This window comes from Ursus arctos, unplaced genomic scaffold (assembly GCF_023065955.2).
Source record: "Ursus arctos isolate Adak ecotype North America unplaced genomic scaffold, UrsArc2.0 scaffold_16, whole genome shotgun sequence".
Lineage (NCBI taxonomy): Eukaryota > Metazoa > Chordata > Mammalia > Carnivora > Ursidae > Ursus > Ursus arctos.
In genome coordinates this window covers 21779224-21803882 of record NW_026622830.1, presented here as the reverse complement: position 1 = coordinate 21803882, position 24659 = coordinate 21779224, and the positions used below count along the sequence as shown (strand labels likewise).

At 48.0% G+C, this 24659-nt stretch overlaps 2 protein-coding genes across 6 annotated transcripts in view; one reads left to right on the top strand and one right to left on the bottom strand.

Moving 5' to 3' along the window:
* Window positions 1-802: 802 nt before the first annotated feature.
* The window catches only part of SAMHD1 (SAM and HD domain containing deoxynucleoside triphosphate triphosphohydrolase 1), a 67041-nt gene continuing 43184 nt past the window's right edge, over window positions 803-24659 (bottom strand). For 2 of the 4 annotated variants that reach the window (XM_026503448.4, XM_057312535.1), the window contains 2 exons: window positions 23744-23881; window positions 19128-21224 (listed from right to left, as the gene is read on the bottom strand). In XM_026503448.4, coding sequence (XP_026359233.1) covers window positions 21090-21224; window positions 23744-23881 — 273 coding nt within the window. In that variant the 3' untranslated portion in view covers window positions 19128-21089. Of the gene's footprint in view, window positions 1452-19127; window positions 21225-23743; window positions 23882-24659 lie in introns of those variants that run through there. The other 2 variants (XM_057312536.1, XM_044385808.3) reach the window with 2 other exon arrangements.
* On the top strand, window positions 7268-18292 carry TLDC2 (TBC/LysM-associated domain containing 2). Of its 2 annotated transcripts, XM_057312537.1 has the most exons (6): window positions 7268-7414; window positions 8671-8826; window positions 9318-9470; window positions 11201-11296; window positions 16867-16940; window positions 17921-18292. In XM_057312537.1, exons 1-6 carry the CDS (start codon window positions 7382-7384, stop codon window positions 18054-18056), a joined length of 648 nt encoding a protein of 215 aa, XP_057168520.1. In that variant the 5' UTR covers window positions 7268-7381; the 3' UTR covers window positions 18057-18292. The 2 variants fall into 2 exon arrangements, with proteins under 2 accessions (XP_057168520.1, XP_026359235.4); XM_026503450.4 differs by lacking the exon at window positions 7268-7414 and having other exon boundaries at window positions 8426-8826.

Sequence of the window (24659 nt, the reverse complement as noted above, 5' to 3'; positions counted from 1 at the left end):
CCTCCACCCTCAGATTTTTCCTCCATGTGGCCCCAAAGAGCCCCGTGGAGCAGGGCCACTTAGCAAGTTCTCCACAAAGTCTTTTTTAGGGGCATTCCCACCCCATCCTGGCATGGCACCAGTCCCCTGTTCCCACTGACTGTCCACTCACCTAGTCCAGAGGCACCAGGTAGGACAATGAGTGGACATGTGATGGTGCCTTCCTGACCTCATGGAGCATACAATATAGGGAAGAGATAGGCCACCGTAGACTCACTGCAAACAAGGTGGGGTTGTGTAGCATAGGGGCAAGGGCCAGAGCAGGCCTTCCCACCTCCTGGGCCTCAGAGTCCCTACCTGGTCTAGTCTCATGTAGCAGATGACAGGGTCCTTCCAGCTCTGAGGTCTCCATTTCTTGTAGGCTGGTCCTTTTCTGGCACAGAGTTCTCAGAAATGGTTTACCTTCTCTGTGTTTCGGTTTCTCCTCCATGCAGAATGTGATCTTGGAGATGCTGAAAGGTGTGAATCCAGGCAGGGGGCAGGCTACTCCAGGCCAGCTCAGCCACTCCTGACACACCCATGGCCACTCTGGTGGTCCTGAGATTAGAGTGGCTTGAATCTTCCCACTTGGACCTGGGCCCAAGTCCTGGCTCTACCATACATTCTGCCTGGGCCCCAACACTCATGGCTGAGTGGGAGGCTGAGGGCTCTTCCTGTTCTGAGGGTCTTTGGATTTGGGGACCCGTGAATATACAGTGCAGCCCCAGGAGAGCCCGGAGAGCAGCAAGGCCCTGGTGCGGAGGGGTCTGAGGTTGGGGGGTGCCTAGGTAGCGGCTCTGGACTCAGTTCAGTTCACACCAGGGAAACTACAAAAAGAATGAGACTTGCTGGGAGTTTAGAATTGGTTACATGCCAGCAGGGAGACTGTCTGCAGCGTCCTGACCCTTGGGCACTCACTTATGCCAGTCTCTGTGCTCAGCACTTCAGTAGAGAATCTCAGGAAGGTTAGCAGCTTCCTGTGGCTGACTGTATTTTCCAAAGAGAGACACAGCAATATACAGGTCATCCCGATCGCTCTTTTTACAGTGTGGCATTGACACTCTTCCAGTTGAGTGACGGGATCTATATCTCCTCCCCTTGAAACTGAGTAGGACTTTGTGACTGCCTCAACCAGTAGAGAGTGGCAAAAGTGATGCTGTGACTTCCAAGGCTACTTCATAAAAAGCTTTTTAGCACTCTCATGCGCTCACCCTCTCTCTCTCTTAATCCACTCACCTTGGAACCCAGCTACCATGTTAGGAGGAAGCCCAGGCCTCACGGAGAGGTTAGTGAAGGTGCACCAGCCAACAACTCCAGCTCTGGTCCCCGCTAAACACCAGACATGTGAGAGAGTGAACCTTCAGATGATTCAGCCCCCAGCCTTGGTGCTGTCCCAGCTGATGCCAAGTAGAGCAGAAATGAGCTGTCCCAAACTGCAAAATAAACATTGTTGTTTTAAGCCATTAAGTTTTGAGGTAGTTTGTTACATGGCAATGAATAACTGGAATGCTTGTCCAAGGTCATACAGCTTGGAAGTGGCAGAGCTGAGACTGTTTGGAACCCAGGGTCATCCAATTTCGGAGTCCTTTGTGCTGCACTAATGGGCAGTGTTCAGCTCAGGCCCACAGTGTATGCTGCATAAAGCTCTACTCACCAAGGAATGAAGCATCAAGTGATTAAAAGAATTATATATCAGATTGTAAGAAATGATGCCAGTTACCCAGTGGAAAAACAGTTTATTTCCTCCCATTCAAGCCGCTAAATTGACCAACATGATGAAAACTGAATGAAGACTAAATCCTGGAAGACTTTGAAGAGGAGGTGATTTCTTTTCTTTTTTTTTTTTAATTAAGTTTTGTGGGGTTTTTAAAGATTTTATTTATTTATTTGACAGAAAGAGAGACAGTGAGAGAGGGAACAGAAGCAGGGGAAGTGGGAGAGGGAGAAGCAGGCTTCCCACTGAGCAGGGGGCCCAATGTGGCCTCGATCCAAGGACCCTGGGATCATGACCTGAGCTGAAGGCAGATGCTTTTTTTCATCATACAAATCATGAAAGAAACAAACCACTGGCTGAGGGAGAATTAGAGGAATTAGTAGGGGAACCTGATTTAAATAGTATAGTCAGGGAGGCCTCACTGAGGAGGTGACATTTATTAAAAATAAATAAATAAAAATAAACAGAGTTATCTAAGAAAAAAAAAAGCCCTAAAAAAAAAAATGAATAAACTGAATTATTCAGGGGTGCCTGGTTGCCTCAGTCAGTAGAGCATGCAATGCTGCATTTCAGGATTGTGAGTTCAAGCCCCACATTGGGTGTGGAGCCTGCTTCAAATAACAATTAAATATGTATGTATGTATATGTTTATATTTTTTTCAATTTTAATATGTATACATATAAAAGGAGTTATTCAAAGAGCCAGAGTAAAAGAATCCCAGGCAGAGGGAACAGCAAGGGCAAAGGCTCTGAGAAGGAATAGGCTTGATAGACGTTTAAGTAAGAAGGTCAGTGTGACTGGGACTTAATGAGTGATGGGAGGTAAAGGACAAGTTAAAGGCCTGCCCTGGGCAGGGGCTTTATTCTTGATGCAGTGACAAGCCACTGGAGCCTCTAAGCAGCGGTGTGATATAATCTAATTTGTGGTTTTTGGTGTTTTTTTTTAAATTTGTGTTTTGAACAGATCGCTATAGTTCGTCTGGAGTCTTGAAGAGTCATCAGCATTCAGACCATATTTAAATCCGTGGGACCAGGTGAGGTCACATTGGGAGAACATCTATAGAGAAAAGAAAAACTGGCCCACAAGCAGGAAGTTAAGAATTCCTGATTCTAGAAAGTGAGTAAAAGAGGAAAAGCCAGCCACAAAAGGCTGAGAGAGAGCAGCCGGTGAGGTAGGAGAGAACACACAGCAGTTAGTGCGCTGTCAGGAGATCAGGACTGGAGAACAGATGCATGATGAGGGAGACTTCCCTCCGTCAGGTGAAGACGCCAGAGGGAGCTGCACAGCGCCACTTGGAGGCGGCCGGGGACCTTGACAAGAACCAGGGTGGTGGGGACAGAAGCCAAAGGAGTGGACTGACAAGTGAACAGGACAGGAAGGTGGAGTGCAGGAAGAAGAGAGATGGAGCATTTGGGGAGGGGACTATTTCGTGGAGACAGAGAGAGAGAAGGGGGGCAGACGGACAAGGGATGGGGGCTTGGCTTTTGAAAGGAGCCTTCACTGTCCTGGAGGAAGATGGAAGACTTCGATGAGATGCAGGGGCTTCTGTGAGGTGAGGGGGTGGCTGACCATGGCCTCTGTTTTCTCAGTGGCGAATAGAGTCACCAGGTGAGAGCGAGGAGACCAAGGAGCACAAAGACCTCAGGTCTCAGAGAACAGAAACCAGATTTCCCAGGACATGTGAGGAGGTGAGGCCAATCTGCCCAGCGAGCACGGGGTATTTTCTAGAACAGACTCTAGCCAAGTGTGTTTCCCATAGCTGAAAACGTGCGGCACATAAGATTTTATGTCCTGCCTTTTTCCACTTACCACAGCGGCAGAAGCATTTCCCCATGCATTTATAAACTCTTTGCAAACATCGCTTTTAATACTTAGAAATAATCCACAGAGTGAATGTTCCAAGGGTCACTTAACCTTTCCCCCTTTAACTGAACATTCAAATTGTTTCCTGGCAATAATACTGCAGTTCTGAGAGAGGCGGCGTGTGGTCTGGAGAAGGAAGGAGAAGGCAAGCTTTGAGGCAGAGCTGGGGGGTCTGGCACTCTGGTGCCTAGAATCCCATCATGGGAGGTTTTAGGGGCCTATTATTGGCAATTGGTGCTCCTGACAGGTCACATTCTGAATTTTCCTGGACACGAGGACAAAGAATGGGACAGCAAGACAAATCTCACGGGCTTCTCAAAGTGCCCAGTGGTTCAGGTATTGAGCCTTGGGAAAATAAGGTTGGGAGAAGGGCCGGGAGGGCTCAGAGGGCCAAATGTGTGACCCCTGAACCATTTACAGTTTAAACACATAGTGCAACAGGCATGTTTGAGGTGGCAACAGGGCCCTTCACTTGCCTGTTTTCCCCATAATACAGGTCTTTTCTTCATCCCACCCTTCCTGGAGGGGGCATTGCTCTGAGAGACCTGGCCTTGGGCAGCGTATCTAGGGACTCACGTCCTCAACACAAAGTCCAGCAGAAGAGGGTTCTTTCAGCTGTGTGAGAATGAGGTGGGCCTCCTGAGACAAGGGGCTCACCCACCCCGCAGAGGCTAGGACACCATTAGTGGACATATTCTCCAGGGGTACTGCCCTGGGTCGAGACTGCTTGTTCTGGGATTAGCTGAAGCCCCTTCCAACTTGAGGTTCTGTGATTTGACAACACAGCATTCACTGAATCCTACTATGAGCCAGAGACAGAAAAGTAACCCCCGTGGGCAAAGTGCCTACTGTGTGCCAAATACTGGGCTTCCCGTGCATGATCTCACACACTGTCACAACAAGCCAGTGAGGAAAGAATCATCCCCCCATCAGAGAGAGGGGAAACAAGCCAGGACAGAGCAGGACTGCTTCTCTCTGCCTCCAGCCCTGGGCTTCCCCCACAGCATGGGGTGACCGATGGAGAATCCCATAGCATTGCCTTTTCCTGTAGCATTTGTACCTGATAAAGCAAGGTTCCTCACGGTGGGCTTCAGGACCAGGTGGCACCGGGCAGCTGTGACGAGAGGAGTTCAAGAACCAAAGGAGTTCAGTGTCCTCCATCTCTGGTGGGGGCGGAGTGGAGGTCAGAGGGTGACAAGGTCTTGTTTGTGTGTGTTTATGGGATTTGAGTTTCTGATGGACGATAATCACTGCCAGGCTTCCCAACCAGAACAGGAGTGGGCACAGGGCCAAGGGCGGCGGCCCTCTGGGCAGGTATAAGAGCCGGGGAGAAGTGCCTGGAGCCTGGCTGGGGCAGAGAGGCCAGCCGCTGCCAGGGGGGACCAGGGTGCAAAGCTAAAGCTGCTTCGGACAGACTGCCAGGTGGAAGAGTTGGTTCTGGAAGTGGCCTTCTCTCTGGGGAGCCTGGGAGATGCGCTAAGGAAACCCTCTGGCTGGACTGTCGGGGGGAGGTTGCCAGAAGCCAAGGCTCTGCAGTGTAAGTACATTCTTCCATAGTTCCTGCCTTTTTATTCCCCGCTGAGCTGCTCCTACCCCCCACTAAGTGACCAAGGGACCATCTGTCCCAGAGGAGCCCAGGTGGAGACCAAGTTGTCACATGTCGGGAATTTGAGCCCTGGATTTCTCAGAGGCAGTGGGGGGGGGGGGCAGCAGTAAGCACTGTCATTTACACACTGCTCACCAAACACCAGGTGCTCTGGATTATCTCATCGAATTGATAACAGAAGGATGGAGACTGGGCCTAGCATCCTAGTTCTTCAGGCATTATCTTTTTTTTAAGATTTATTTATTTATGTGAGAGACAGAGAGAGAGTGCATGCATGCACGAGTGGGGGGAGGGGCAGAGGGAGAGAATCTTCAAGCGGACTCACCGCTGAGCAGGGCTCCATCCATGAGATCATGACCTGAGCAAAACCAAGAGTTGGATGCCTAACTGACTGAGCTACCCAGGAGCCCCAGGCATTAGGTTCTTTTACTCGTACAACAGCCCTATTAGGTGGATACTAGTATTTTACAGAAGAGGAGACTGAAGCCCAGAGACGTTAAGTAACTTGCCCAAGGTCACATAGCAAGGAAGTGGCAAAACCAGGATCTGAACTCCCTGACTCCAGAGCCTATACTCGTCATCACCGTGTTATACTAGTGTGGCTGTGGTAAGTCTTTTTTACTTTCTGAGTGGCCATTTCCTTATCTGTAATTTAAGGTTATAAAACTTGGTGATAAGAAATATATTACCTTGAGATTCACTAAAGATACCTTGGGATGGGTCAGCTTTAAGCACCAGGAAGCCTTGTTGGAAACATTATCAAGAACTATGGGGGCACCGGGGTGGCTCAGTGGGTTAAGTATCTGGCTTGGGTCATGGTCTCGGGGTCCTGGGATTGAGCCCCACGTCAGGCTCCCTGCTCGGAGGGAAATGTACTTGTCTCTCTCCCTCTCCCTCTGCCCTTCCTCCAGCGTGTGCTCGCTCTCCTTCTCTCTCAGATAAATAAAATCTTAAAAAAAAAAAAAAAAAGAACTATATGGGAATGCCTGGCTGGCTCAGTCAGTGGAGCATGCGACAGTTGATCTCGGGGTCATGAGTGAGAGCCCCACACTGGGTGTAGAGATTACTTAAAAAAGAAGAAGAAGAAGAAGAAGAAGAAAAAGAACTATGTGTATGCCTTTTGATCCAGCATTTAACTTTCGAAATTTATCGTAAAGGATATAATCAGATTAATGAGCAGGGAATTTCATTACAGTTTTGCTTTTGCTTATAATCACAGAAAATTAGAAGCAAACAAGTTGAGGAATAAATGATATATCCTATGATGATATGTAGCCATTAAAAATCATGTGCTCAAAGGGTGCTGAATGCCATTGGAAAATTCTTGTTTTTAAGTGGAAAAGTCACTTCATAAAATTATACATGGTATAATCTATTTATAAAAGTATGTGTGTCTATATATATATACACATTTAATATACATATATTAAATAAATGAAATAAATGAAAAAGACTGGAAAAATACACGTAAGGGTTGAGAATTTATCTCTGAGAGATGGAATTATGAATATTTTTGTATCTCTCTTTATTCTTTTCTAGATTCCTCAAACTTTCTATAATATACATGCCTTACTTTTTAAATTAGAAAAAGGAAGATTTAAAAAAAATGAAGATTTTGTTCGTTGTTGTTCTTGGTTTAGTCTTGGCTCCTTTTGAGCTTCTGTTATGATTCACTCACTGGCTTTGGGAGGGAACTGAACTGCCTGCAGTCAGTATCGTGAGGGCCTCTGAGATGATCTGGTCCAACATGTTTCATGGGAAAACTGAAGCCCAAGGACGCAAGGGACTTATCCAAGGTCAGAGAGAGAACCAGAGGCTCCAGACCCCCAGCCTAGAGCTCAGGGATCTGCCCAAAGGGCCAGAATCTCTAGGCCAAGCTTCCAGAAGGGTAGGGAGATGGAAGGGAATCGGCTAGAATTTACTGTGTATGGTTAATATGTGTTGCTAACTCCACGTGAGGCCTTGAGTGTCAAGGGTAACTGATCTCACAGACCTACCCAGTGACGATTCATCCTGGGAGTGACGGGAGAGAGAGAGAGCAAAGGGCAGGTGGGTGGCCTGGAGCTAGCAGGGTGTGCCCCAGGCCTCTCCCTCTCACCTCCAGGCCTCGCCCGCAGTGCTTCCTCCCCTGGGAGGGCTGAGGACTCTTACTTACCACCAGCCTCCGGGCTCGGACGGAATGAAAGGTCTCCGTTGGCGTTACACTCGGCTGGTAAGGGGCCCAGCTTGGGCCGGAGGGTCAGATTAGCAAAGGTGGGGGAGGCCAGATCTCTGGGAGGGTGGGGTCTGGGCTAGGAATAGATGCAGGCGGGTGATTTGCTCCCCTTCCAAGTCCCTCTCCCAGAGGCCCAGAGTTCAGAGTTCAGGAACTCAGGGCCCCAACCCCATGGTCCTGAGACCCTAAGGAGCACAGAGCACTGTCTCCAGCCACATGAAGCTCTGTCCAGAAGCCCCACTCAGCTAGGACCCCTGCTTAGACCTGAACCTGGGGAACAGGAAAGCAGTGTCCTGGTCATTTCTCATTCGGGAGGAGGCCTCTCCTTAGAAAAAGTCCCCAAGTCATTGTGTGCCGCCCGTGTACACACACACACACACACACACACACACACACGCACACACCCTCAAACATACAGTCTGGTCCAGAGTGGAAGCTCAACTGAAGGACTGCATAAACCAGCACACGTCCACACTGACACACACACATATTTACACAACCCCAACTCACACTCACAAACATGTTGACAGGTCAACACACAAGGTTACTCAACACCTTCTCACACTGATTGGCCAACACAAGTCTATTTTAAGCCGATACACACCTTCACATGAACGAACACACATCTTACACAAACCTGCACATGCTTTCTCAGCTGCTACACGGCTTATCTCGCTCGCTGACAGGGAAGCCTCTGGCCCTCATTTTTTTTTTTTTCTGTGTAAAATAAGGATAGTAAGGAGCACATTCTTCTTCGGATTCTTGGGAAAATACAGAGAGATTGTGCACAGCAAGCACTCAGCCAGGCCTGGTCAAGGGTGTGCTGACCAACATCAGCCACTCTCGATATTGTTATTGTTATGATTATTGATTTTATCATCATTGTTTCAAGTGCAGACATACGCGGTTGCAGCTCTCAGGGCTGGGCTGGGCTGCCACCTGCCCTTCTCTCTTGTCCCTGAGCTTAGAATTTGATCCTTGGCACCCACTCTGGATCTAGAGCAGGCGGGCAGACAAACCACGGAGTCCGTGGCCCGATCTGATGGGCATGTGTACCTCTGACCTTCGGCTGGCAGGGGCCAGGGCGGGAACCGGTCACAGGCATGGGTGGCCCTTGTCCGTCATGGGCACCATCCTCCTCTGGCTGGGCTGGTGGTGGCAGGGGTCTGAGCGGGGTGATGAGGCAGCCGAGGCTGTTGGGCTCCGGAGACATGGAAGCTGGTGTCTCCTTGTCCCTGTTTGTATCTTCACAGCCCAGCCAGGTGGAGGACATGCTATCTGCGGAGGAGGGTGAGGAAGAGGAAGAGGAGACAGTCCCAGCCCCAGCCTCAGCTCCCGCTCCTGAAGATCCCGCAGAGCCCCAGCTGGCAGAAGCCAGCCAGGTTCTTGGAGCCTCCGAGATTAGGCAGGTTCGGGCACAGTGCCAGGAGCGTCAGGGTCCCACCCTCCTGCCATACCCCAGCCAGGTCCAGGGACACCTGGGGTCACTCCTGCCACGTCCCAAAGCTGGGAGGAGCGTAGAAGGATGAAGTGGGGAGGATTAGGGGACAGGATTCAGCATCTCATCTATTCTCCAGCCTCTAGCGACCAAGGTGACCAAGGGAGAGAGCCCTGAGGGAGACCTGACCTTGGTTCCAATCCTGGCTCTGCCACTTACTCCCCATGTGGGCTTGAGGCAAGTTGCTTCACCTCCCTGAGCCTCATTTTCTTCAACTGTAAAATGAGAATAATAATCCTCTCTGAGGGCCCTTGGAAACAGTAAACTCCTCTGCCACCCATAAAGCACCACGCCTGTGTGAGTGGGGCCTGTTCAGCCTCAGTCCTTCTGGGACCCTGAGGATAGGGTGGCAGGAGTGGGGGAGGACAAGGATCCCTCACTCACCTCCAGCCCTGTCCCTAGCTCAGCCTTCACCTCCCCGCAAGAGTCACCGGACATCCCTGGAGCCTGGCCTTCTGTACGTCGAGAGATGGCTTCAGCCTGCAGAGCCTGTACAGGCAGATGGAAGGCCACAATGGGCCAGTGCTGCTGGTGCTGAGGGACCAGGATGGGCAGGTGAGCTGGGCCAGGGCCCCAACCTGAAGCCCTGGGGGTGCCCAACCACACGCCTGCGGGCCCTGCCCCAGGGTAGCCTTAGGGGTGGGAGGCAGGGGTGGTAGCTCGTCACTTGTCATGGACAATGATATGACTTTGAGACCTCCCCCATTCAGAGCCATTCCTTCCTTCATTCGTTCCCTAATTCATCCATTCAACACGTGTATATTAAGCTCTTTCTATGTGCCAGCTTAGATGTGGACGAGAACAAGGTCAAGACAGACCTGGTTCCAGCCCTCTTGGCACTACAGGCCTAATAGGGAGGCGGGCCAGAGCTGAAGCAAATAATCAACGGGGGAGACATCTTAAGTGGGGGCTCTACACCTTAGTGATCCATTTATGCTTTGAAAACATCCCCCTGTTGGCAGGAGAATGGATTGGAGGGGCTAAGAGTGAAAGCCGGGAGGCAGCCACAGGAAGGGCCTACATTTTACAGCACGGACCTTGGGAGGGTGCTGTCTCAGATCCAGGTGGCCTCGCCAACAGGGGGATTTCTGCCAGGCTCTCTAGACGGGGCCAGGGGAGGGGGTAAATGCTGGTTTCAATTGCTCTTTTGCGGGAGGAACATGTTAGAGCTGGGAGAGATTTCCAGGGTCCCCGAGGACCCTCAGTGGGCAGGAACCCCTTCCGTCCTCAAGATGCCAATCCAAGGACCTTCCACCTCAAGGCCGCAGAGCTCACTTCCTCAGGATGGAGTCCCTTCCTTGGCAGAATGCCGCTGACTATGAGGAAGTTACTCCTTATAGTAAGCCAAAACCTATTCCCCATGGCTGCCTGCCAGTGGCCCTGCCTCTGCCCCTCAACACTCTGTAAAAGACTGAAAATCTGCAGTCCACCAACTATCCCACCGGAGAAAATTGGTCAAGTGAACTCTGGCTCTGCTACATAGTGAAATATTGCCAAGCCTGGGAAGAAAAATGATGAACATCCATAGCTATTAAAAGTGTTGTTTTTATTTTTATTTATTTAAGACTTTATTTTTTAAGTAATCTCTACACCTAACATGGGGTTCGAACTCACAGCCCCGAGACCAAGGGTTGCATGTTCCACTGACTGAATCAGCCAGGCGCCCCAAGTGTTTGTTCTTAAAGCATGATATGAAAGGCACTCTTGGAGCCAATGGAGAAAATGTATTATGAACTGGATACTAGATAATATTACGGAATTGCTGTTAATTTTCTTAGGTGAGATGATAGTATTGTGGTCATACAAGAGAAAATCCCCGTTCTTAGGAGCTGAACTATTTAGGGGTAAAAGGGTTATAATATCTGCAACTTACTTTCAAACAGAATAGCAAAAAATATAAGGAGAGAGAAAGTAAATACGACAAGCACATTCACAATTTTGAATGCACATGGAGGGTATATGTACCATGCTTTTACTTTTCTGTGTGTTTGAACTTTTATAAAGAAAAGTGAAGGGGGAAGCAGCTTACAAAACTGATGTATGGGGCCCCTGGCTGGCTCAGCTGGAAGAGTGTGTAAAATATCGGAGGACACCAGCAAGAGGTCTTCCTTGGGAGTGTTCAGGGAAATGACATGCATTGATGGGCCCGTGTGGCCCTTCCCACCCCCCAGCTCTGTCCCAGGCTCCCTGGGTGCCCCACTAGGGGAGCCTGTGTTACTAAGCCTGGAGAGTGGGACTGCCTCCACTCCCTTCCAGCTGCCACAGCAAACTCTTCTGCTTTCCAGATGTTTGGAGCCTTCTCTTCCTCAGCCATTCGACTCAGCAAAGGCTTCTATGGTACTGGAGAGACATTCCTCTTCTCCTTCTCCCCACAGCTAAAGGTGATATTCCCAACCTTTTAGGGAGGGGGGAGGAGGGCTATAACAAAGATCCTGAAGCCCCAGTGGCCTCTAGCTCTATCCCCCATGTGGGGTGCCTGGTATCCCTCCCTCTTTCCACAGAGGGAATGGGACAGGCCAGTGGTGGGCAGCATGTCCCCCTTGGCCCTGCCCATCTTCATTTCTTACAGTGCCCAGTAGGTCCCTGGTGACCACAGACTGGCTCATAAAGGAAGAGGGGTGTTGCTCACCCAATGCAGGCTGCAAAGACAGGACGGGTCCAAGTGCAGGTAGATCTGTGGGTGTACAGGTGGGACAAGGAAGACAGACACATCCAGTGACTTCAGTCTTCTTTTAAAGTGTGGGCTGAGGTCATTGGCTAAGAGTGAGGTTGGGGGCTAGAGCATACAGACTGAGCAGAGAGAAGGTATCAAATCATCATTACGGAGTGGAGAGGGAGGCCTACCAGAGAGAACCAGAGAAACAGAAGGACAGCTAGGCAGCGTGACCTGGGGGTGGGGAGCATCAGTTTAAAGGCAAGCTAGTCCCCTGGGCATGTGTTTCCCTCCAGCTACGTTTGGCTCCTCAGGTTCCGGCATGGAGAGAGTGGCTGGGAGGGCTCCTCCAGGATGGGGCTTTTGCCAAGGTGGTGTGACAGAGGGAGAGAGGGAAGGAGAAGCTGAAGGGAGTGGAAATGTAAAATGGACCACAGAACCTAGTCTGGACCAGTGGGGGGAAGGGCAGCAAGGGAGGCTGAAGGACAATGAGACGAAGACGAAAACAACAGTTGAGAGGTGGCCTTGTGGTCAGAGACTTGGAGCAATGACACCAGCTAAGCCATCTGTTGGAATGTAAGATCCAAGAGAGAGGGGCATTGGAAACAGACTGGGAAGGACAGGTTCCTGGGTGTGAACAGAAGGGACAGTGGCCGAGGTGGGGGTAAGAAATCCCCTGCACTGGAAAAGGAAAGGCACTGAGGGCAGGCATGGGATGGGTCCGTGTGGATGGCGAAGTTCCCTGAGGACACTGGCAGGAATGAAGAAGGAGGGGAGGATGGCGAGCCAGAGCTCAAGCCTCTAATTCGTGGTGGCTGGTGACTAGGAGATGGGTGAGTGACAGAGACAAGAGACAAGACTGGTGGAGTCAGAGGGTACTTGGTGCCGGAGAGCAGGGCTTTTGAAGGAGGGAGGGGGCTAATCCCTCACATCTCTCATGTAAAGCTTTTCCATCTCTGAGCTATTTATTGAATAAAACACTGCAGGCTTGGCACCAAGCACACTACTTTTACTACTCATAAAAATAGTAGCAGCTAACTGGGTACTAGTTTACCACCTGCCAGGCACTATTCTGAGACTTTCACAAATTAGCACATTTAATCATGACAACATTCCTATGAGGTCCATACTATTATCGGCCCCACTTACAGTTGAAGAAACGGAGGCACAGAGAGCTTGAGTGACTTGCTAGTCAGTGATGAGAATGAGATGCAGAAACAGGCCCTGGTGCTTGAACTCAGCCACGGCGTTATGCTACCTCTCTAAGTGACAGATGGAGATGCTCTGGGGCTTGCAGAGGAGAGGCGATCATGATAGAGAGTGATAGGGGCTGTGGAAGAAACCGTAAGGAGGAGCACCTATATCAAATGCGGGTAGGGAGATCAAAGGAGACTTCCTAGGGGAGGAGCTTCTTGAGCTGGATCTTGATGGACAAACAAGATCACCAGGTGATGAAGGGCATAGGGAGCAGTCTTCTTGAAGCACGTGCAAAGGCACAGTAATTGGAAAGGAGACAACGCCCATTTAGGAGCCCGACAGATGAATGGGTAGGAGGTCAGGGTGTGTAAGGGAGGGCATATCCCTCTGCACAGCCATAGCATGTCCTCATGAAATATTTGCTCCAGTGATAGAACTAGTTCCAGGTGTTTTTGTTTGCTATGAGAGACCTCCCCTCCAATGCATGGACCAAGAACCTATAGATATACTCAGCCACACAATTATTTGGTCACATGACAAGGAGGTCACAAGGAGCTACGGACTCCTTGCAAAAGGCAAAGCACAAAGTATCTATTGCATTGTCTCCATCAACCAGCCTGGTAATCTTTCCGGGAAACAGGAAAGGGGTCCGTTGTTCTAGTAAACCCGTGCAGGATTCTAATCACCACTTATCTTCCTGTACTCACATACTAGAATTCTAAAGTTCTTGGATTTTCCTCCTACTGCACTGACTACTCCTTGGCAGGATCCTTTGCTGGTTCCCCTCACCTCCCCAATGTTTTGACATCAGAGGGTCCCAGAGCAAAGTTTTTGGTTCTTGTCTCTTCTCTACCCTCGTTTCTTTCAAGGTCTCGTCCATTCCCACCATTTTGCATGCCATCCATGTGCTGATGGCCTCTACCGCTGGACTCCAAACTGACATATACCCAACTACTACCCAGAGTTTCTGCTTGGACCTCTAGCCTGGCCTTTCAAGCCTCACAGGTCCCAAACCGAGCTCCTGACTTTCCCCCCACAAAATCTGCTCCTCCTGCCATCTTCCCCAACGAAGTTAATGACACCTCCATATTTCCTGCTGCTGAGACCAAATTTGGGGGTCTTTGATTCCTCTCTGTCACACCCTACACCTGAGTTGTCAATGAATCCTGACAGCTCTCCCTTCTCTATCTATATGCAGAACCCACCATTTCTCACCATGTCCTTTGCTGTCACCTGGTTCAAGCCACCATCATTATTTGTCCTTGTTCCTGCTATTCCCTTCTAAAGAGTCTCACTGCTTCAACCTCAGTCATCACAATAGCTAGAATGTTCCTTTTTCTTCCTAAAGATTATTTATTTATTTATTTGAGAGACAGAGAGAGAGACAGACAGAGAGAATGAGCAGGGGTGAGGAGGGGCAGAGGGAGAAGGAGAAGCAGACTCCCCACTGAGCAGGGAGCCGGATGTGAGGCTTGATCCCAGGACTCCAGGACAATGACCTGAGCTGAAGGCAGACGCTTAATCCACTGAGCCACCCAGGCACCCTAGTGTTCCTTTTAAAAAGTAAGTCAGAGGGGCGCCTGGGTGGCACAGCGGTTAAACGTCTGCCTTCGACTCAGGGCGTGATCCCGGCATTCTGGGATCGAGCCCCACATCAGGCTCCTCTGCTATGAGCCTGCTTCTTCCTCTCCCACTCCCCCTGCTTGTGTTCCCTCTCTCGCTGGCTGTCTCTATCTCTGTCGAATAAATAAATAAAATCTTTAAAAAAAAAAAAAAAGTAAGTCAGAGCATGTCACTCCTTGGCTCCAAGCTCCAAGCTTCCTTTCTTGGAGAAAAGCCAGTCTTTATAATAACCTACAAGGCCTGAGGCGCCTGGGTGGCTCAGTTGGTTAAGCATCTGCCTTTGGCTTGGGTCGTGATCTTGGGGCCCTGGGATCGAGCCCTGCATTGGGCTGCCTGCTCAGTGGGGAGCCTGCTTCTCCCTCTCTTCACCACCTCCCCCTCCCGCCGCTTGTGCTCTCTCTTGCTCTCTCTCTCAGATAAATAAAATCTTAAAAATATATATAACAACCTACAAGGCCCTACATCTTCTGGCCTCTCTCTTACGTTGTTTCTTGTAATTTTTCCTTTCCCTCACTCTGCTCGAGCCACAATGAGCTCTGAGCTGGTCCTTAAACGTGCAGGCCTGCTCCTACCTCAGGGTCTCTGCACATGCTGTTCTGCCTAGATGGCCTTCAACTGGATCACCACATGGCTCAGGTCTCACCTCCTTTAGGATTCTGCTCAAATGTCACCATCCCAGAGAGGCCCTCTGTGACCAACTAATTTAAATTTATAACATTCCACTCTTTGAAAGCGCTTCTTGTCCTTCTCTACTTTTTTATCCTTAGCATTTGTCACCACCTCACATACTATTCATTTTAGTTACCCGCCTCCACCTACTAGCATGGGAGTCCCATGAAGGCAGGAATTTTTGTCTGTTATATTTACCGTTCTACCTAGTACATAAAACAGTGACTGGTACTAAATGCTAAAAAATAAATAAAAAACATAAAAAATTGTTGCATGAAATGAATTATTTTTAGAGGGGCTATTTTCCCAGCCCCCGTTACGGAATCTTGGTTCTTGGGGGTTTTTTTTGGTTTTTGATTGGGTAATCTTTGCCTGTCTTTGGTCTTTTGGCACCTCTTGTGTTCTTTATGAATTCTCAGTGGCTCCTTGATGATGATTCCAAACGGCTCCATTAACAGGGTCTTCCTTTCTTCCATAGCAGCATTTATCTTACTCCTTCAAGTCTGAAGGTCGCAGTCTTCCATGAAAGTAGAGCCAGAATTGAATGGTTCTGTCTTTTCATGGTCACTTGTTATCTCATCTCTTCTGAGCCCAGGGCTTATTTTTTGGTCTAGTTTCTTGCTAAAAACACTTTGGCTGCTCACAGCATTTTTTTTTTTTTAAACAGCTAATTACAGGCAGTAATTTACTGTACTTTTGCGGCCCCCTAAAAATATTTTTATTAGCCAGATTGACTCTTGAATAATTTATTCATCCAACAGACAGCTACCCCATTCCTATTGCTGGGAATCGAGACAGCCCTCACAGAGCCTGCATGTTAGTGAAGCAAGCAATGGCACATCGGCATATGAACAGGGTCCTCTCAAAGAGCGCTAAAGGCTGAGGAAAAGGGAACAGGGCCTGGGAGAAAGGGCTACTTGAGACAGGATGACCCAGGAAAGTTCTCTGGGATGACATTTGGGCTGAGAGATGAGAAGTGGGCCATTTCAGGCTCTGGGGCAAGAGCGTTCTCAATGGAGGGATCAGCCAGTGTGAAGGTCCTAAAGCAGGAAGAGCTTTGGGTGTCCCAGGGACAGCAAGGCCAGTGTCGCTGAAGTGCAGTCAGTAAGGGGGAGAAGAGGTCAGAGAGGAGAGCAGGAGTCAGAGCAAGCTGGGCTTCTTGCTAGAGCAAGAACTTGGGTTGTACTCCCATTGCAGCAGGGAGCCCTTGGAGGGCTTTAGGCGGAGGAATGGTAACATCTGATCACATGGCAGAGTGGAGATGGGCTGTGGGCAGGTGACTGGAAGCAGGGACGCGTAAGGAGGCTGTGAGCTAGCAAGGAGTGACTGTGGCGGGGGATTGGGTGGGCATGAGTGGAGATGGACAGGACAGAAATGGGGGTAGTCTGGGTGTGTCTTTGGGTAGGGCCCACAAGACCTGCTAAGGAACGGAGTATGAGGCAGCATGGGGAAGTGGGCCGGCTCCAGCGAGAGAGGAGGAAACAGCTCATGGCAGAATCGGGGTCCGGCTCCTGACTGGCACCTTCCCCCTCCTCTCTCCAGCTTTGGAACCAAGATGCTACAGAGAGTTCTGGTCTGTTTCTAGAACAGGGGAGTTTTGGGTTTTGGGAGCTCAGACTGGAAGGCAAGAGGAGGTGAAATCTGGGGAGAATGGAAAGAAATCTCAGGGGCTAGGGTACTTCCTGACGCTAGGCCAGGGCTTGGGCCTGGATGTTCTGTTCCCTCCACGACACTGCCACCCAGTGGTGTGGAGTCAAATTGCAAGGGCAGGACTCACCCAGTAACCCAGTTTTTCTCCTGTCATCCCAGGTCTTTAAGTGGACAGGAAGCAACTCTTTCTTTGTGAAAGGAGACTTGGATTCACTGATGATGGGCAGCAGCAGGTGCGTGCCTCAGTCCTCCCTGAGTCTGGAGTCTTGGGGTAGTCTGCGTTCTGGTCTCTCTCCCATCCGGAAATGCAGGGCTAGGCTGCCCCAGATAAGATGAGGCTGGTGGGGAACTTCCAGGCTTCTGCCTTCAACACTGCTCGGGTGCTGCTTAGGCCCCCAGGCAAACCCCTCAAGCCTCCTCTAAACACTGAGGGGAAAGGATGGCATGGACTGTCCTCCAAAGTGTTTACAGTTGGTAACAGCTTAGTTTGAATGCATGTGATTTGGGGAACAGCATTCAGCATAAGGGATGGGAGGCTAGATCAGGGAACATAATTCACTGGAGGAAGGCAAGCATCTGCCCAGGAACTCAGCGTGCGTGCACGTGTGCATGCGTGTGTGTTGCGGGGATGAGTGGGTTAGGAAGAAAAAGCCTTACTCCTGGTGAGACCTCCAAATTCGGGCAGAATAAATCTTATCATGAGGGCAAAGATGAAAGCAGTTGTTGACTTGTACCAGGCGAATTCTTGGCCTTTCCAGCTCCCTGAAGAGCCTCTACAGAGACAGTTTGGCACAGAACACACCAGCTGATTTGCAGTAACCCACTTCCCAGCCCCAGCCTGGTTTGCTGTCAAACGAGATTACAATGGATGCTTTCTGAAGTATTTTGGGCTGAAGTCTATGCCTTAAGATTCCCTTCTTTGGTTAAGTACTGCCATCTTTAATAAGCTCCACATGTTCTAAAACTGGGCTGTGGACAGTCGTGCACCACTGTATATATTTATTAGAATCATTTAACTATTTTTAAAAATGCTCCAAATCCTATGGGGAACAACACGTGGCGTTCCCAAGAACTCTGGATATAAATCGGTTTAAGGGAAGATGAAACAGGCAAAACTGAGCTGTGGTCATGGTGAGGCCAAAGGCTGATGGTATAGACCTGGAAGGCCAACATTCAGGGGTGAGTCATGCCGAGATTTTCCTCTTCTCTTTAGTGGCCAGTTTGGGCTGTGGTTGGATGGAGACTTGTACCACGGGGGAAGCCACCCCTGCGCAACTTTCAACAATGAGGTGCTGGCCCGGCAAGAGCAGTTCTGCATCAAGGAGCTGGAGGCCTGGGTCCTGAGCTGATGCCCCCGTGGTGGGCAGGTTCCTGAAGCAACAAATGCTCAGCCCTGCTCATGAACGCCATCTAGACCCTCCTTAGCGAGGGCTGCCCGTTTTCTCCGAAACCTGGATGACTATGGCAGTGACCAAACCTCCCCGTCCTGGAAGCAAGCAAAGTGCTCCGGGAGAGGTGACTCTGAAGGAGTGAAAGGTACTCACACCTCATCTAAGCAGCACAAAGACCCTCATGAAATTTCTTTTTATTTATTTATTTTTTAAAGTAGGCTCCATGCCCAGCATGGGGTTCAAACTCATACTCATGACCCTGAGGCCAAGAGTCCCATGTTCCACCAACTGAACCAGCCAGGTACCCCCCCTGAAATTTCTTTTTAGAAATTATACGACTAATACATGTTGATTGTAGAAAAAACAGAAGACTTTTTTAAAAAATTAAAATTGCCTAAAATTCAACCACTCCCCCAAAACACTAACTTTTTCATTTTCATATATACCCTTCCAGATGATTTTCCATGGAGATATATATATATATATGTACATAATCTTACAAAAATGGGATTCTATTCTGGATGTTTTAGAAATCATTTTAACTTAATACTGTCAAACCACAGACACCTGGGCTCAACTCGTGAAACTAATAAAAATTCCAGTAGCATCTTTCTTTTTCTAGAACATTGAGGGTTTCCTGTCGGCCACCAGCATACTGGGTGCTTGCAAATCTCACAAGGAAGATATGAAAGCAGCAAATGAACGATATATGCCTCTCTGGATAAAGAAGTTGAATCTCTGTAGATGGGAACCTAGGGCAGGTTTAAAAGGAGGAAAGATAGGTTTCCTGACACATGAGCTCAGGAAATGAAGAAACATCCATGTTCCTTCCCATGACAATGCCTGCCTCCTGCTAGAAAAGCAAGTAACATAAGTCCTGTTAAATATCATCCCCTCTCTTGCAAACTCCACATAGCATTGACATAGTCAGAAACATCTGGGTAGATTCCTAGACACATTTCCTTTGCACAACAGGGTCCAGACTGGGCACACAAGTGTGAGAGGATTCATTAAGGAAAACATCTTTGGTTTTGAGATGGAGATACATTCATGAAGCTTTATTGCAGCTGTTTCCCTCACCCAAATGAGGTAACCCAATCTTTTACACTCGCAGTTCTCCTTACATTCTCAAGGTGACAACGGTTCAGTAACTCTAGATGTTAAGTTGTTAAAATCTCAGTTTTTATACAAATAGTGAAGGTGTTTGTTAAGAAAAATTTAACCTTGTAAATGACACACGGTTCTGATCATTAAAACAGTTGCAAAGAGCATAAAGTGCAGCTGAGTTGTATGTAAAGGATGCAAACAAAGTAGATTCAAGTTACTTCTCAGATAGCACAATGATACAATGTTGAAACCGTAAAATTCCAGAGTAAACCACAATGATTTAAAGATAGGAGTTGCAGAAATACAACATTCTTAGGAGGAAAATATTACATTCTTGACCTTGGGTCTGGATACACTAAGTCTGAGCCCTACAGTTCTCCCCACTAAATGTTTTAGAGGTACCTTGGTCAATACAGATATGACCCAGCCCCATGGCTGACTTCACTTGTGCTTCTAGGAGCCCACATGTGGACACATCCTCACCCACACAGCATCATGGTGGAAGTGGGAAGGGTCTTAATTATTCTCCTATGAATTAGGGTCAACTCTTGGTCATCTACGGGGGGATGGGAGGGGGTGGTAATACAGAATGGCAGAGATTCCTAATACTTTTCAGCCTAGTATCAACAGAACAGAACTTGGTTACAGAGTAGAAGGTAGCAGCACTCCTAAGTCTGTGGATAATCTGCTGCCTATGGTCTGAGTTCCTCCCTTCCTTCCACTCCCTCTTGTCCAGAGCCAGTGCGGGCTCCTCAATCCTGGCCTGCCATGGAGGCTTTTGTAAGGGAGTGTCAAAGCATAAGATGTTAAGGGCTTATGACTCCCCTTCCCCACTGCCTGCATCTATGGGACCCCCTGGCTACCGCCAGCTTTGGCTCTAACTCCAGACTTTATTCTTGGTGAAGTTCTGTAAAACTGGCAATTGTGTGGAGGCGGAGGTGGGGGCGGGGGCCTTCTGCACAGAACTGCTCAACCACAGTGCAGTTTTTACCTCCACTGCAGGAGGGAAAGAACAAGTGTGCGGAATACTGGGCCACAGAGGGGAACCTGGAATTCTAGGGATAATCACTCATCTCATCCCAGGCAGCTCAGTCTTTGCTCCAGGCTGAGCAGTGATAGCGAGAAAGACCTTAGGACATGGACAGTGAGTCTTCAGGAGAAAGAAGCTGCCCAGGTCTGGGGCCGCAACCGACCTGGAGAACAGCCTGCGGGCAGAGGTCTCCCCGGAGGCAGTTGTATGTCCCACTTCAGAGAAGGCCGGAGCCCTCAGGTCTTTTCAAAACAATTAATCATGCCTTTCACTCAGGAGTTGGACCTCATTCTAGGCCCTCATTTCCGACTGTTTAGTCCAACCTGGCTAAAAGGCTGAGGGAAGGTCTTTCACTAACATTCAGATCGCTTAAGAATAGTCCTCAAATTCGAGGCGATGGGTACCTCCCTCAAGGGGCTAGGATTTTATGTTTTGTTCTTAACCATGGCTGTTTATGACAGTCCCAACTTCAAATTCCTATGTGTACCTTCTCTCATTTCCAAACTGTTTTTTTTTTAAAAAGAACAATCATATGTCTTAAGAGTTCAGAGTACGTAAAAAAAAAATTTTTTTTGTTATTCTAAGAAAATAAGACTACTAGAGAAAGACTTTAGTTATGGTTAAAATAGGCAAGGTAATGCTTTCCAGAGCATGTGTAGCAAGATTTGCCTAATACCTTTTTGTTTCTTTGGATAAAAATTACTTAGCTTCAGCATGTGTGTACATTCAAAATATAAAAAGCACTAGTTATCACTAAATTTGTAGAACACCATGAGCAAATTCCCTACGTTAGTTAATACTGTAGGGGGACAGGGAAGAAAGAAGGCTTTATGTAAACAACTGGTTGCAAACATTCACACTGAGTCATCCTGAAAGAGCCGGAGTCTAAATTTGGACATTTCCCGGAAGTGATCTGGGCTCTGGGCTGAATTCTCGTTATTCCACTCCACTTTTCGAGGTGTTATAAGAGGGGCTACAACATCACCATCCTGTCAAGGAAAGAAAAACCAGGAACAAAGAAAAGCCAGTTTTCATAACTTTGAGTGAAATCCTCATGTGCACCTATCCTTATCTTGCAGATAGATTGCTTCTAGACATACTTATTCTTGGGAAACCCCAAATTACATATATGCCCTGTGCTTGGGTCAAATCAGAAACACCAGTCCAAAGCAGGTAAGAGCCTTTGTAGGAAAAGCTATCAGACCTACTCTTTCCAAAGATGGCCGGAAGCAGCACACTAAGGAGTTCTGACTCCTTTCCCTTCATACACTTTCACGAAACACAACTCTGTTTTTCTTCTTTTGAAAATACCAATTGCTTTTATTTTTTATTTTTTTTAGGGAGAGAGGGGTGGGGAGGGACAGAGGGAGAGAGAGAATCTTAAGCAGGCTCCACAGCTAGCACAGAGCCCAACATGGGGCTTGATCTCATGACCCTGAGATCCTGACCTGAGCTGAAATCAAGAGTCAGACACTTAACTGACTAAGCCACCCAGGCACCCCTCTGTCTGTTTTTCCAGGAAAAAGAGGGACTTCACTGGATCCCTGCTCCACTCTTGCCTAGTCCCCTCTGCAATAAATGATACTCATATTTGGAAGACCCTTCTGGCTCAAAGTCAACATTATTTGCCTTCAAACTCATCTCTACTTCTATCAAGGGTTCTTATTTCTACCCATTCTAATTTCAACTCTAGTGAATTTTATAAATATAAACTTGAATGTCACTCTCCTGCTTAAAACACTTTAATGGCCTCCATTGCTCTTGGCCTACAGGACTACACAAAAATCCCCTAGACCCCTCCCCTAAAGGCACCATGTTCTTGCCCATCTTCTGGCCTCCCCGCCGCCCCCACTTTACCCAGATGACTCCTTCTCATCCATCCTTCAGGTCTCAGCTCCTAAGTCCTTCTTTAAATAAGCCTTTCCCAACCAACCAAGAATGGCTTAAATCCTTCTCCTTTTGGTTCCTCTAAGACTCTGTGTGCCCTGCCCCAAAGCACTTACCGCACTACTATAATTGTTATTTACTTGTGTGTTTGTTATCCCCAACGAGAGTGTGAGCTGTGGGAACTATGTTTGTCTTAGGGGCTGTTCCATCTCTGGTACCTAACGTAGGGCCTGGCAAAAATCCTCATTCAATGAGTGAATGTATCTTAGCTTTAAAGTAGTTACTGCCAGATGGCTGAACTTCAACAGCCTCTTGTCTCTCTCTACTTCCAGTCTCTCCAAGTTCCAGTCCATCTGCTGCTAGTTTTCTTTCTTAATCAGTGGTTTAGCTTCCTTAGGTGTTACATTACCTAAGACAGACACACTTCCTCCTTCCCATGGGTCTCATTCTAGTCGGAGATACCAAATACAGAAGTAAGTAAGGACGGCCTCACAGTAAGTCTCGAATTCTCTCAATGGTTCCCTCCCGGCTGTTCATAAGAAGTCTTCCTGCTTAGTCGATTATGCAAGGCTCTCCAGAATTCAGTCTATTCTTCCCATTCAACCTCTCACCACTCACTAGTAGGAATTCTCGAGTCCACACAGCCGATCTCCTCACGGCCCCCAAACACACTCCACCTGTTCCAGTTTCATGCCATTGGGTTGCTCCCATGACTAACCACATCCACCTTTCTCCCTGCTACTCATTCAAACACAATCCAGCCTTCTGGATCCAGTAGAACCCCTTCTCCTTCAAAGGGCTTTCCTGACCTCTCTCTTAACTCTTAGAATCCTAACAGAACTCATCTGTATCATTCATTCTAGCACTTGATAAGGTACCGACTACCGGGATGCTCCTACATTATTGTTTCCTTCAGCACACAATTGGGGTTGGGGGAAGGCAGATACGGTGTTGCGGGAGAGAGTACTGGGCTAGGAAGTAGAATGTAGCTTCCCACCTGCCTACCAATTATTTCATACAGACAGTCAACAAATATCGACTGGCCACTTTCTCTGTGCCAGGCACCTGCTATGGCCAGGTCAGTACGGGACAACTTTAACAACATTCGCCATAGGATTGTCAACTACAGCTTGGCCCCTCTTCCTCTCCATTGTCTTATTCTAGAAAATTTAAATAGTTTACAGTTTTAGGAATGATGAGTTTAAAATAATAAGTTAGAAAGCTTACTATCACTTGTATGTGGCCTTAAACAATTTAACTACTCAGCTTTGGTAATCTTCTCTGAAAGATGAGGATACTACGACTCATTTCCCAGGTCACTGGGAGGAGGGGAAACAACTGGTGAGAACATTGTTAAGTACTATCACACCTTCACAGTATGAGGATAATAATGATAAACAGAGTACCCACTCACCATTGGTGAAGGAAGAAATCACTAGTTGACACAGAGTCAAACATTTTAAAAGGAAACCTTAAAGTGGAAAAACTTTTATTCCCCCCAAAACCATAACCAAGTGACTATAACTTAAATGAGAACTTTTCGGAGGGCAGGAAAGATCTCTTTTGGTTTTTACTTAAAAATAAAAAGTTGTGCAATGCACGTGAGTAATAAACCACCCACCTGCGGCTTGGTGAAGTCTCTGATTAAGCACCACTGAACAAAATGCTGTTGTGCGGCAAACAAGCTTTTTGCATCGGTCTTCTTACAGTACACGCGAATGAGCTGCTCTGCAAATCTCTCTGGCAAAAGCTCTGAAACCTATTCAAGGAAGAAAAGATTTCACTGTCATCTTGAATTCATATGTTGAAGAGACATCGGCTGTTCCTAAGCTCCATTCTTCTTCTTCTTCTTTTAAAGATCTTATTTATTTATTTGAGAGAGCATGAGCGAGCAGGGAGAGGGACAAGCAGACTCCCTGCCGAGCACAGAACCCGACATGGGGCATGATCTCAGGAACCTGGGATCATGACCTGAGCTGAAGTCAGATGCTTAAGTGACTTAGCCGCCCAGGCACCCCATCAAGCTCCATTCTTGGTGTTATATTAAAAACACCACACTGTTTTGCTGTTTAATCCTAATTATCATCCAAAGAAAAGAATTCAAGGTAGCTGTCATATTGCAAAATTCCCCACAATTTTATGTCAATAAAAGACTAAAAGTTTGTATTGTGTAATTATACGTAGACCAGACTCTCATTAAAAGATATGCAAATAAGCACATTTAACTTTCATGACGTCAACCATACAGCACTACTTTCCCACCAGACTTATAACCTAGCCTTGAAACCAAAAACAGTGCTTTCATCTATGTTCAGCAAATAGGAAAAACTGGCTGCTACGATGGTCTAGTCTACACAAAAATCAGATATATTTAATTTTTTAAAGATTTTTAAAAGATCTTATTTATTTGAGAGAGAAAGAGAGAGCATAGGTGAGGGGAAACGGCAGAGGGAGGAACAGACTCCCCACTGAGTAGAGCACACAACACGGGGCTCGATCCCAGGACCCTGGGATCAGGTACTCAGCAGAAGGCAGAA

Coding starts and splice junctions, on each gene's coding strand:
- TLDC2 (XM_026503450.4), top strand. CDS start 8,521: ATGGGTGGCCCTTGTCCGTCATGGGCACCATCCTCCTCTGGCTGGGCT. Junction 9,471..11,200: donor TGAGGGACCAGGATGGGCAG/GTGAGCTGGGCC, acceptor TCTGCTTTCCAG/ATGTTTGGAGCCTTCTCTTC. Junction 16,941..17,920: donor CTGATGATGGGCAGCAGCAG/GTGCGTGCCTCA, acceptor TCTTCTCTTTAG/TGGCCAGTTTGGGCTGTGGT.